General features: G+C 49.5%; 6 protein-coding genes across 6 annotated transcripts; 3 read left to right on the plus strand and 3 right to left on the minus strand.

Moving 5' to 3' along the window:
- Positions 1-21: 21 nt before the first annotated feature.
- On the minus strand, positions 22-813 carry PtrM4_057410 (cyclin; the record flags this gene model as incomplete). The annotated part of the gene is made up of 2 exons (XM_066105331.1): positions 22-24; positions 337-813. The coding sequence occupies 2 exons, from the start codon at positions 811-813 to the stop codon at positions 22-24; spliced, it is 480 nt and encodes a 159-aa protein (XP_065963958.1).
- A 2407-nt stretch (positions 814-3220) lies between these two features.
- On the plus strand, positions 3221-3508 carry PtrM4_057420 (uncharacterized protein; the record flags this gene model as incomplete). Its single annotated transcript, XM_066105332.1, has 1 exon — positions 3221-3508. The coding sequence occupies one exon, from the start codon at positions 3221-3223 to the stop codon at positions 3506-3508; it is 288 nt and encodes a 95-aa protein (XP_065963959.1).
- Positions 3509-4289: 781 nt separating this feature from the next.
- Positions 4290-4487, minus strand: PtrM4_057430 (uncharacterized protein; the record flags this gene model as incomplete). Its single annotated transcript, XM_001942088.2, has 1 exon — positions 4290-4487. One exon carries the CDS (start codon positions 4485-4487, stop codon positions 4290-4292), a length of 198 nt encoding a protein of 65 aa, XP_001942123.2.
- Positions 4488-5060: 573 nt separating this feature from the next.
- PtrM4_057440 (uncharacterized protein) lies at positions 5061-6598 on the plus strand (the record flags this gene model as incomplete). The annotated part of the gene is made up of 2 exons (XM_001942087.2): positions 5061-5730; positions 5790-6598. The coding sequence occupies 2 exons, from the start codon at positions 5061-5063 to the stop codon at positions 6596-6598; spliced, it is 1479 nt and encodes a 492-aa protein (XP_001942122.1).
- A 3826-nt stretch (positions 6599-10424) lies between these two features.
- Positions 10425-11786, minus strand: PtrM4_057450 (uncharacterized protein; the record flags this gene model as incomplete). Its single annotated transcript, XM_066105333.1, has 1 exon — positions 10425-11786. The coding sequence occupies one exon, from the start codon at positions 11784-11786 to the stop codon at positions 10425-10427; it is 1362 nt and encodes a 453-aa protein (XP_065963960.1).
- Positions 11787-12344: 558 nt separating this feature from the next.
- On the plus strand, positions 12345-13334 carry PtrM4_057460 (HMG box protein; the record flags this gene model as incomplete). Its single annotated transcript, XM_066105334.1, has 1 exon — positions 12345-13334. The coding sequence occupies one exon, from the start codon at positions 12345-12347 to the stop codon at positions 13332-13334; it is 990 nt and encodes a 329-aa protein (XP_065963961.1).

A 13334-nucleotide genomic window follows, 5' to 3' on the forward strand; every position in this document is an offset into this window, starting at 1 on the left:
GCAAGGAGTGTAGTCGAACGTCTACTCCCTACGGGTGAACGGCATTCAAAAGGCGTTAGTCGTCGGGGCTGTATTGCACTTGGCTGACGCGTCGTGATAGGCCGGTTCTACTTGGTGGTGAAGTGTACCAAAGGCATCGTTTTCGACGGCAGAACGTTGCAGCACGTGGGATTGCTCCATCGCGAGTACTTCAGGATAGCTTGGTGTGAGGCAGGCAAAGCAGTGCGATAAACCCTGTGTTGGGCTTGCCCACCAATCGACGCAAACACAACACCCACAATCCCAAACCAGCTCTGACTGAAGAAAACGAGACGAATAAGAAGGTGTTGTGCAAACTTCCCGGCTGAGCAGGTCGTACACGTCGACATTGATGTGCAGGTTCCAATCGAGCCCTGCCAAGAATTGCCTCTCCATCAGATTCACCTCCACTTTTGAGAAGCCGGCAAAACTGCATTCAGGAATAACACTGAGATCCGCCCAGCAAGTGTTGTTTGCGCTATCATCGTTGTGGACCTTGTGTGCCAGCATCAAGGCAGCTAGGAAGACCCGATGAGGGGTAGACGAGCGGCCTGTGACAGAAGGAGGCAAGCGATTTCGAAACCATGATAGATATATAAGGCTCATCATGAGTTCCGGGACGGTGGTGTAAGACCGTATGGTGACGTACAGGACAAAGTCGTCGATGAAAGGAATACAGGCCTCGTCTACGCCCGGCTTATAGGCGGATATGCGTGGTATAACCTTGGCCGCTGTCTCGGCGACATGTTCGATGAGATTGGACAGTTGACTAAGCTTGGTGGGGTACTGAGACATGCTGAGTTGGTGGCAGAGAGGACATGCGTGCGCAGAATGGCCAGAGGAGGGAGGGCTATAAATCCATGCACAGTTCGGACTTCGCACAGCTGAGAAAGAGATTTCGCTGCGACTGCGCCATCACAGTGCAGTCTAGAAGTCACCGTCTCGTTCATCAGTACAGTGGTTAGCGATTGCGGCTTCACCCTTGCAGGTAGTGTTCTAAAGGTGCAGTCATCATTAGATGCTCATTTGGCTAGTCACATCGACTGCTCTGCAGCGGACGTCTAACGCTAAGCCATGTACAGAAGGCGGTGCTGCTTAAAACCGTTGCGCGGCTGCGCGTAGGGGTGAAGCCACAATCGCTAATGACTGTACAGCAGCTTTGTGAATAAACGGCAGACACCCCTAAGCAACGGTCTGTAAGCACATGTACATATCAGTTAGTCCCTGATAATTCCACCCAATGACTGTAGCCATGTCTTAAACAGATCTTCCGCTGCCTTCTATCAGCGGAACCGGGCATTTACCTACTGGTTTATCCCTTATACAATCTTCATCGCTCGCTTCGTACCGTGTCACCGCTTGCGTCTGTCCGGTCTTTACACGTCTTCATCGTTTGATGATTTTTGCCGGTATGCCGCTACTGTATGACGTGCTCTATTGCTATGTGTACGACTACTATTTTTTGCGAAGACCCTCAACAGGCCATCTGGCTTTTGGGCCACTGTGAAATTCAAGCTTCACACATTGAGTGCTACAGCCGCTAGCGATTACGGCTTCACCCCTGCGTGCAGCATTCACAAAATCAGTCAACATTAGATCGATGACTAACCAATCACATCGACTGTTTTGCAGCGGACACCTAATACTAAAATTAGTGCGTAGCTGCGTGTAGGGGTGAAGCCGCAATCGCTAGTGACTATACCGAGGTAGACGGTGCAACGATCGCGACGGCGCAACGATCGCTCCGAACACCAAAACAGCCCCACGACTTGACGCTGTAGAGGCTCAAACAATACCTATTATCGCGATATCTCTTAGTGGTAAGATCTAGGAGGCTTAACTAATGCAGAAACTTTACTAGGTCAAAAGTTTCGCGCGTCAACGAGCCGGCAGCAAGGCTGCTGCGACTGTCCCATTCCACCAGTAAGGCTGACCGCGACATGACTCGAAAACGACAGTAAGCACTTTGAAGGATCCGTCGGCTCAGCGCAAGGCCGTCATGACAAGAACTGTGCCGCAGTGGCGCGACCGCTCATCAGTAAGCAGCTTACGCTTCCCAAGGCGGCACCTGCTTGACGTCTGAGTTGCGCACGGTTGAGAAATACATCAGCAGCCAGCCCACCATAGGGCCACGACTGGTGCATAAGCAAATTTACGACTTAGCTTAGCGGTGCTCTCGGGTATTTCTTATGCAATTAATCAAAGGCCCAGATCAAGATACAGTATCTTCCTTTGGTGAATTTCTTGGTGGGGGCTGCATCTTGCTGTGCCTTTTAATTAGTCGTAGCGCGTTGCTAGCCCATCAGATTGGCGCACGGCTGATTGAGCCGCCGTATCTTTGTCGTGCTGCCGCTTAACCTCCATGCCCTGTCGCCCCTTCTGGTTGTCTGCCCCCGTGTCTCTGTGTGCCGAAAATAGCCAGTAAGATGCTATCCTTGCCCTCTTATTGGTTGTTTCCGGTACACGGGTCTTTTCGTCACACAGGTAGGGACTTTACGTGTGTCCCCACGACCCTTCAAACGCCACGAGCGCGTCTTTTAGGCTCTCGCATAAGGCAGTTAAGCAGCGACGCAGCTGTATGTGATGGCGTTTCAGACAATCAAGGGTTTAACTTCCCTCCCTAAGTTACGCGGCCCACCGCCCACCGGGTGGTTCGCCGCTAACGCCTGCATCTACACACGCTGCTTCAGCACTGCCTAGCAACCTCCATGGCAGTTCTCTAAAACAGGGCTTGAAAGAGCGTGCGCACTCACAACTTGAAAATACTTTCCCTCTCGTAACGGCGATCTTCAATCGGCTCGCCAGACTGATTCACGCATGGCTCCAGGAGAACAGAATACCCTTCGTAATCCGGTTAGTGAAGCTAATTTAGCACATTGAAGACTGTCAGTGGTGAGGTGAACGTCCACCCACGTGATTACCTGGTCCCTGCGGCTAGCGCCTTGGCCTACGTATATAGTCTCTCACTCCCATAGTCTCAATACTACGAGTTTCTCCTCCATTGACAGAGACCTCCCTTTAGGTCCTATTGGCCTAGATACATGCTGATATTGCCCAACAACAGAACACTATGTCGCCTATATCGCCCCAACCAACACTACACACGACTCAAGCTCCAAGTCCCGTACAGAGCATACCTCATAGTCTCACGAAGGAACAAGCCAACCGTGTTTTTCTAAGTTGAACCATCAACGATTCAGCAATGGATTACAATTTTGTCCATACACTGGGCGAATGTGAGACATTTATGAGCTTGCTTGAGCTCTTGAAAGAAGATACGAAAGCCATCCCAACTATCACTGATGTTCTGGCGAGGACGAAGATATGGCAAATGACTTTTCTTCGCAGGAATGGCACAAAAAAAGCCATTGTCGCTCGTAAACACCAAGAAGCTGCCTTCAACCGACTGAAAATCATACTTTCTCAGGCTCCTATTCGGAATGACAGACCCAACTCAAAAGTGGATGTTGAACTCAAGTCGCTTAGCTGATCCGACCCGGCAAGTGCAGCATAAGATGACACAACTTCAGGCTGCAATTACTTCCCCACCACATATACGATTGTTGAATTTCTGGCGTTGTTTGTCTAGGCCCTACCAAGCGGTGTATCTTAATGGCATCATCGGACATTAAACCTTATATACCCTTTGTTTCATTAACTCTCTTAGTTTTATTTCATGGGTTCTATGCATTTATGGTGGGCACGCAACCGTAAGTTGTGAGCATTGCTCAAGGTCGATGTATGTATATTGAGGTCACCACATTAAAATTCTCTCTTGCACACTCAAGTACTGTAACGGTTTGGGCCCTGCCAAGACCTATTCTGGTACAAGTTTGTCGGCCATAGGGCTTATCCCTTGGCTCCTCCTTAGGCAACCAGGCAGCCACCCATTTACCCGCTAGTACCTTTACGGCCTAGCTCCTTCACTCCCTCTTCCCACTGCGTATATAGACCTCTTTCCGAGACAGCTCTAATACGACATGATCCTCCCCAACCTTGACGCTTGACAATCTCCGTCTACCTGATCGTTGCTTTGTACAGCGATCAAACACCTACTTAAGCTAAGCTAGGCCTATGTCATCGTTTGACCAGCCTGTTGGAGATGATGAGACAAAGACCTTATGTTCTCCTGCCTTAGTATCGTCTACCCAACTTGATCGTATAGCTCCTTTTGCAGCTGCGTAGATAAGGCTTAAAGGCAGCGAGCTCCTATCGGTGCAGCAGCAGGCCAGGAGTATCAGAAACTCGCTTGATCTATCCTGGAGAGATGCTCAAACCTCTTTCTTATCCCATTGACGCCTGCTGAATATCCTCTTACTCTTGCCTATTATACTAATAAGGAAGCCCTTTTCATCCATATTGTATATATCTCGAGCCTCTAGGTAGTATTCAGTGATCTTCTGGTGCAGTAGCTCAAAGTAGAGTCTATACTTTGACTCAGAATCAGCCAGGTGGCGCGTACGATCCATGGCGGTGGTCCACTTTGAGATAAGATGGATCTCGTGTCGGCTGATGAAGCGAGTAACCTAGCCCTCACTGAGCTGCTGATGGGCTACTTCAGATGAGAAATTCTTAATCATCTCTCGCCTAGGAGGAAGGCCTCGCTTAGTAAGGCCTTTAATATATCGTACAAGCTCTAGCTCCTGTTGTGGGCTGAGTTTAAGCTAATGAGATGCCTAGGTCTCAGACGGGGCCTGAAGGCCTTGGTGTGTTCGACTGAGCGTTGATCGATCGATATTATATTTAGCTGCAAGTTTTATATATGAGAGTCGATTTTCTGGCTCGTGCGATTCTAACTCTTCAATCGCTGCTTGAATCGGGTCCACATTGATAAAGTTGTATAGCGTTGAAGTTCAGTATCGATTGGACGTTTTGGTGTTGGGCGGGGCGGGGCGGGGCGCGCACGGGCACATTAGGTGCACGGACACGGTAGCTTGCCTCTAGTCAACTGGTTGTTTTGACTCTCGAATGTCAACATAACCATTTCCCAGCACTATAAGGTACCACGTTAAGCTCCTAAGGCGAGTGCAGCTCCTATTTTAATGAAGCGACACGCCTCTGATAGCGAAGATACCCGGCAAGGCTCTTACCGCAACGCTTGTGAGGCAAAGCGCCAGATGCGACGTGCCGGCGTTAGTGCACTAACATCCGATCCATCGTTGCAAACGCTTCCATTGACCAAAGAAGCCCTACACTCGGTGCAACAACGGAATCTCGAGCAATTCGAGTCTTCTACAGAATACTGGGTACAAAACTATACGGCCGTCTGCGATCTAGAGATGATGGCTACACCTCCGACACCTCGAAGCTCAGTCCCTGATGGTCGTGGACGCCGCCTGAAACACTATGCGCGTTCACGTGGATCTCGAACTCCTAGTCCTACCAAAAAGCCATCACCGCAAACGTACCGTACACGGAATATGCTCCATGCCAACGTCTTCGTCGACCACCTGGATAAGCTTCCGCCCCCGATCGATGAGCAGGTGCGAGGAATACTAGGCATCGAATCGTGGGAGAATCGAGTGGTAGCCTCGGATGAGGTCCAAACAAAAATAGATGTCGATGGCTTAGCAGTAAGACTCCGGACGGAGTCACTAAGGAATGCGCGCGAGTGTTCGCTCGAGGGCGATTGGAAGGCCAGTCTGAACAGTCTAGTAAGGAATCTAGCAGACCTTTGGAAGGAAACGCTGAAAACACACATGTCTGAGAAAGGTAAGCTTGCTGTGTCTGCTCAAGAACTTTGCGCGTAAGATGCTTACCGTATATTCTAGTCTGGAATGCATCTCTCAAACCGACTGGCGCATTGCATGATGAGTTTCCGGATGAAGACTATAGCGGAACATGCACTCCTCGATCCGCATCAGCGCTAGGCTCTCTTCCCGATTTCAACCTGGGTGCCACTGGAACTGCTGCCACCACCTTTCCCGGGTCCATACCATCCCTACCACCATATACCCAATCGGTAGCGTCAACCACCAGCACTGATGCTGGAGATCCATATTACATATCAACACCGAAACCAGACATAGTAATAGGAATCGCCCATACTGCATTTACACTACAACACCGGAGGCGGCTGGTCGATCATCAGGCGTCTGGGTCAATACTGAGCGATCCTCATGCGGCTGACATGGCAATACGGTTTCCATTCTTGATTGTAGAAGCAAAGGGTTTGAGTGTGAATGGGACCCTTATTAGCGCGCAGAATCAAGCCGCTATTAGTGGTGCTTCCATGCTCAGGATCCTGAATGATCTCAGCAATCAAGCCGCATGCAGCTCAAGCACGGATCCTGGCTCGGAGTTCATATCGCTATCGACTACGCCGTTGGGGCTACACCCAGACCTAGCACTCTGTTTCTCTCTTGTGACTGAAGGCCCAACACACGAGCTGTGGGTGCATTTCATGCATGAAGGTGCATTTCACATGGTGTTTCTCCGGTCGTGGCGTACTACGCAGGAACATGATGCGCAAGAAATTGTGTATTACCTAGCTCGTATAATGGAGTGGGGCAACGGAAAATTCAAAGACTGCATCGTCGAGAAACTGAAAAAAGTGCCAGGGCATGGAGTGCTTGGGTAGCTGCAAATAGATGTCGGAACACTATCAGGCAAAGTATTCCATATATCGCTATGCCGCTCCTGTTTCCTATAACCTAGCCTCTATTGCTTGCGGTACTCAGACCTATTTGTTTTCTATCGAAGCTGTATATGTTAGCAAGAGAACTTCTGAAGTTGAAATGTCAGTGATTGTAGACCGCGCGGGACCTGTTTTGGCTTAATGATAGGATATCCACATTGACTCTTGGGCACAGCCTCAGGAGCGAGCGATTTAAGCCAAGCCCAATGTGAATGTAAGGTCCATCTACTTATGGCTAATTTGGCTAAACAGCGCCGAACCCCGCCAATCTAATCTGAACTATTGTAAGATCTCCTTGAAGAGTCACGACACAAGCCTTGAGAGTGTGGTCTCCGAATGATATGATTGCTTGGGTGGGTAAGGGAGAAAATCTGTGTCGTGGTTCTTAAAGGCATGAAACCTCAGTGATATTGCTATGGTTGTCGGATCATGAGTATCGGTAGGGACGTCGGCTGCTCAACACTTCGGCCCGACTTCGGCCTAACTTGCGATAAGCTTAGGTATATCTTCGTAGCACCTATGTTCGTAGAGAAAGAATAACGAATACCAATACCAGTCACCAGAAGAACCTCGTTGTTGTTATTCACCCGTACGATCGTACAAGGCCTACCAACAATGGTATATAAAAAATTAAAAGTTTGTGTCTGTGCCTTTACCATAGGTGAGTTGCGGCTGCAGAAGCAGAGCAGGAGAGACTCTAAACTGTGACACTTCCACCATACGGAGAGTAATATGTTCTTTGTCTTGAAGTCCCTGACTTCAAAACCAGCAACACGTCTTCTACAGTTTTGGAGGAGCGCCTGTAGTCGGAGTTGATGTCCTGAGCCCGAAGAAACACTCCTATTCTGCTTGCCAAAAACGTGTTGCTACTGGATATTGTAGCGACAGATCTGATCAGAATGCGCAGTGCGTCTTAGTGGGTGGAAATCGCAGCGGCAGAAGCAACGTTTGTATTACTGCTACCTCGTTAGAGGTAAACAACGCACTACTGAGCCGTATCAGATGCGCTATAGACATATTAAACCACCTCTCTAAGTGTAAAGCCTCATTTCATCAGGAGAAGAAGCATCCTGCCTGTTGAGGGTTCTGGTAAAGTAAGCAAGACTGAGATTATCGCTGCCCCTACTTAGTTTCACTATTACATCTAGTTAAGCCTATTATAAGACAGACAAGCCTAATAAGATTTGCGGCCTCTGGATCTACACGACACTATAATATGTCAGCTAGAAGATCTACGACGGTTCCATGAGAAATCTCGAGGCAAAAAGGAAGAAGGGTGTCACTGTTCTCCCTCCTATCGTCATCCGCCACTATATGGATGCAATCGAGAAGTTTGTATATTGGAGGCAGACTTGTCAACAAGCAAACTGATCTACAGTTCGAATACTTAGACAGGAAATCCCGGACGGGAACTAGCTTGTTTAGGTATTCAAACTGTAGATCAGTTTGTTTGTTGACAAGTCTGGGTACGTATATATCGCCTGCGGATACTTACGCGGCCGAAGATGGGATTACCAAGGGTACTGATTCTGGAAGTCTTACTCGCCTCATCGTAGAAGACAGCGAATAGATCCTCGAGCTTGTAAGTGCAGACCTACGAGATAGTAAATTCTTGGATAATCTTGCTTGCAACAATAGTGTCTATTTTACTACGGAAGTTTGCATAATTTTTGCCATTTGTAATGGCATAAGACTCAGTTTCACCACCACTTATAACTCTTGCGAGGCGTAGGACTCATAGGTTTCGTAGAAGATTCTAGACATGGGGGCGCTTGTCGAGGCGGGAAGGCTCGCGCAGCCTCACAATCTGTCACCAGCGAGTGGGTAGGTGCTTCCGCTTGTGCCTCTCCGTCATGGTCATGGTCATCGAATATGATAAGGTCTTAGTCGCCACCCATAGAATCATGGAGGCTCTAGTTCCTCGAGTACTTGGTCGTGCTTGGTTTGAACATCCCTCCAGTCAGACTTGTCAACAAACAAACTGATCTACAGTTTGAATACCTAAACAAGCTAGTTCCCGTCCGGGATTTCCTGTCTAAGTATTCGAACTGTAGATCAGTTTGCTTGTTGACAAGTCTGTACGTACCAGAACTCGTTCACTGCCACGACGCGCAGGTACATCCTTTCAAACAGCAACCCAGCGTATCCATCTTCTAGCGCAAGGTACTCGACGGCCTCGACACGGTCTAGCTGTAGGTCCAGCACCGATCCAGCACCAATAACATTGATATCGGCAACTACATCCTTCCCCTCTTTACCGGATGCAGGTCGCAGATGGTGTAGAAGATCGACCACAGTCTGCAACTGCAACTGCCTGCGCGTGGTATATATTCAGCTTTGGGGAGCATGTCATTCATATGAACATTTGGGGTTATAATGAGATTATGGCTGCCTTTGAATCTCACGACCTGGGCTGCCTGTAGGGTGGTCAATAACGGCTTCTTCAGTTCGCAAGATGCCATTATACCCACCTACACCAAGCAAAATCCGACCTATTGTCACGTCACAGGCAGGTAGAGTGATGATTGCATCAACTTTACAGCAGTAGCGACTACCAGCTCTGCGTAGCGCTGCGGGATCTTGAGGTGTTTTCCATCGATAAGATGCAGGATGCTCTAAAAGAGGCCATTATTCACTACACCGTTACCTTGAACAAATTAGGTCTCATAATCGATACCACTCGCCAGTTTCTTATGAACGGCCGCGTGCATTCTCTTTCCTATCCTCGTTAGATAAATCTCTGGTCACTTCGTGCAAGTCACATAGCAGCCGTTCAATTAGAACAGCCACACAAGTGTCTGTTTTGACCCTTATTGGCTCACATCAGCCCACATGAAAGCGACAGGCATGCGGGAAAAAGAATTCTTGGTGGGATATGGCCGTGTAGGTGTGGATGTGTCGGCAGTAAAGACACTCTGGACCTGCTTTGGAAGCGAACCAATTGTTGTGACGATAAGCAAAAAAAGGGCAAACCTACCAGGTTGTTTGTTGCGGTTTGTGAGGCAAGGGTATTGCGCATGTCACGTGCGTTGTCCTGGCGCTCCTCCCTCCCCTCCATGAGCACCTTCTCCCCTCACCAGCATCAGAGATACGTCATGTAAATAGACCCTGATTATGACTACATATAAGGTGGCCATGACAGAACAACACACGGACAGACAGCGAATACAATGATGACTGCCTCGCGCGGACACACTTTGATTGACTGCATTATACTGCAATAGATCCACTAGGTGTCCCGAGCCGATACTGTAGTAGATTCTTTTTAACAAACTAGGTTGTTTAAGTTAATGTTTTATTACACTCACATGCACTTGCTGTTTCCGCATTTTACAAACCGCTCACTCCTGTCTCGCTTAGGTAGGCATCCGAAATTGCGAAGGAGGCGCGCAAGAAACAGCGCATTACCACCTGCAGCGCCCACAACACGACACCGCTTTGTAGATTCTGAAGTTGCAGACTGTGAGGCTGTTCACTTGCCTTTGTTTGCCTGTTACACTGATTTTTTCGTGGTTGCAGCCTCTTTTCCCCGTTGTTTTTGCGCCCGCGCGGCGGCGAGTTCCTTAGCCTTCGCCTCGCAGCTGCATCTCCGCCGCCGCAGCCTCCACCCAGAACAACCACCCTGTAACAATTCAAAAGGTAGACTCAAAGTGGAGAATGCGCATCCTGGAAGTTTCCCCAGTAGCCTCCGTAAATCGGTTAGCGTCCTCTCCTGCGTTCAGGCCCTAGACTTTGAGTAATCAACTAGAAGTAGGTTAACACTATACGATTAAAAAGGTTGCTGAGCGCTACTAACCTTCGCTAGATTGTGAAACTTCACAAGGTCTTCCTGTTTACCCCAGTCGTACGGTCGTAACTTGAGTTTTGATGCGCGAACAAGGTGCTTCAGCTTACCCCCTAGCTCTGGTTGCACTTCTTCGTTTGTAATGTTGGGGTGCTTTAGATCCAGCAGGGCGCAACGTGCAGTTGTGTTCATCGTCCGTGAACACCAGAAAAAGTATCCAGTCATAATCACGTTTGTGACTGATGCTGGAGTATGTACAGTACCCGGCGGCTGTATGAGTAGATCGCCACTTCTCAGCAAGATGGGGAAGCCTGACGGCTTGGGGCCGTACGTTTCATCGCGGGCTACCGCCCATTCCTTTAACCCGTTATCGTCCAGTGACCAGCTGAACCACAACTTTTCTCCTTGTTCACACAGTACCGCAGTGTACAAACCGTGCTTGTCGACATGGGGAAATGACCAAGTCCCCTGCTTTCCCCACAACGCAAAACTATCTGGAAAGTTGAGACCTTGCTGGTTGTCATTGGCAACTCCGGCGCAGTCGCTTGCCTCCTGCAAGACTCGATAGTCGGCCAATCCCTGGAGTTCCCACGGAACCACATTCTCTCGTAGCGTACGAATGTTGAGGAAGTTGATAGGGCCGAGTTCCGGATTATCCATGTGCTGCAGAGCGCCATCTAGTTCCCGTTTCTGAGTGATCTCCTCATTCGAGAAGTCCTGTACGTCTATCCATGCTTTGCCCCTAATTGGCTTGCGAAACTGGAGCTGTTGGCGGAACTGATCGATAGTAAGTAGCGTTCGAGGCTGTAGCGCATTGTTGAATTGCTGGGGCACTATCAACGGGACGGATAGCGTGCAGGTCTCCAGTAGTTGACGCGCTTGCTTTGAGGTACATATTATAATCGTGCCCTCTCTAAATTTTGAGTCACCATTACAGTAGTCTGACGCGCTGATAGGGTGGACATCCTGACGATTTTCTAGGATGCGCTTGTATTCCTTAGCCCGGAGGCTAAAAATCCGGTCGCTTTTCGTCTCGTTAAAGCTTTTGGACAGGACATTTTCTAGATAATTCAGGGTACCGTTGAGCGCTTTCTGCGCCTGCGTGGGAAAGTCGCCGATGTATTGTGCTACGGCAGCTAGTACATTGGTATCGTTCACGGCCCGGTCTAACTGTGGCGTTTCCAAGAGCCTGGCCCTCTTGTCTGTGTGCACCTCACTCTCCTCACTCTTATTCCCATCTTGGTCTCCTTCATCTAATGTTTTTCTTTTCTTGTGTAATCCTTCGGTCGCATTATGGCCTCCAATTTGGTTGGGTTTGTACCCCGGAGGATTTTGATGCTGTCGCATTCTGTAGAGGTAGCAAATCTTAAGGATTGTCTTGTTGCATAGACTGCAGGTTCACTGCTTGCGTGTTATAAGGAGCCCCTGTTTTGCCGATGGAATCGAGCCAGCCCCATGATGCATACCATCGAGCCTAATCTACAGAGGGGGCATTAGCTTACCACAGTGCAGAGGCGTGGATGAGCGACATCACGCACTCGGGTGAAGACATTTTGTTTGTTAGCGCTAGTCATTCCGTCAACTCTATGGTAATCGAACGAAGTCGTCATTGTACTTCGCTGCCGGTAGCGAAGCCGCTTACAGTTATAACGCTTACAGTGATAATGCTCACAGTGATAACGCTTACAACGAAGATGCTTACAGTATCCTTGCCACTCTTCGTGTGTAGAGCCCATAAGACCTCACGTCTTAGAACAATTATACTGGCAAAGTGCCGACTAGATCATAGTAGATCGTTGTCTCCGACTACGAAAACCCAGCCGCGCCCTATAGACGCCAGCAGTAGCAAACGACCAATAGTATAGTACAAATAACGGAAGAGACGTGGAAACACAGGAAAGAGATATGCAGGGCCCATCGTGCGTCAAGCGGAAGTACGACCATCGAGGACAAGCAGCAGCTATGCAGACCAGCCGGCCGCCTACCACTAAGGCCAGAAAGAGCAGAACCCTCATATCCTTAAGTTCGAACCGGCCCTTGAGCGATTACTCAAACGACTTGATTCGCAAAGCCGCAAAACGCACCGAAGAGTGGGTCAATCGGCCAGCAGCTGTTCGGTGGAGAGAGACGGCGCAGCGAGGCGGATATGTTGCGAGACCTCTCAACTCGTTCATGCTGTATCGCTCAGCATACATCACAGAGGCGAAGGCGCGCTACTCTAAGCCCAAACCACGAGAGCTCTCGACCATTGTAGCAGACAGCTGGCATAGAGAGTCCCACGAAGTGCGCCAGGCGTACGCCGCGTATGCAAAGATCGAGCGCCGTAACCACCACGAAGCGTATCCCAAATATAAGTTTTCTACGCAAAGATTGAAGATGAAGAAAGAAGACACTAGCCCAGAAGAGGAGCTGAGGACGATCTCTGGGGCTGCATGCAGCTGTGATAGCTGCTGGCCCGCGGCGGCCATGAGCAATAACCAAGCTTGGGACACGACCCTGAGCACCAATACGAACGCTTCTGTGTGCTCGCCAGCGCCTAGTGACTTCGCGGCATGGCAGCCGATTCTTCTGCCAATGCAGCCGATTCTTCTGCCAATGCAGCCGATCCTATGGCAAGACCAGTACGGCAACCAGGTAGCAGGAAGCAACTTTCCCTGGCCGAGTGCGATGACTCCATCCTTGTTTCTGGGGCCATCCAGCGCAACGTGGGAGCCCCCAATGGGCAGCATGGCTTTTCCGAGAATGCCAACTACAAACGACCTGCCTGTTGTGGACTCATCGTGGAGCGGGGCAGAGATGCCGGCGGGGACCGGCGTCAACTACGCGATGCCTGCCCATGATCTGAGCTGTTGTGGCTATCTGTGTACATCGAGCGAGGATGGCGCGCTGCCGTGA

The sequence above is a fragment of the Pyrenophora tritici-repentis genome, chromosome 2, assembly GCF_003171515.1.
Source record: "Pyrenophora tritici-repentis strain M4 chromosome 2, whole genome shotgun sequence".
Classification (NCBI taxonomy): domain Eukaryota; kingdom Fungi; phylum Ascomycota; class Dothideomycetes; order Pleosporales; family Pleosporaceae; genus Pyrenophora; species Pyrenophora tritici-repentis.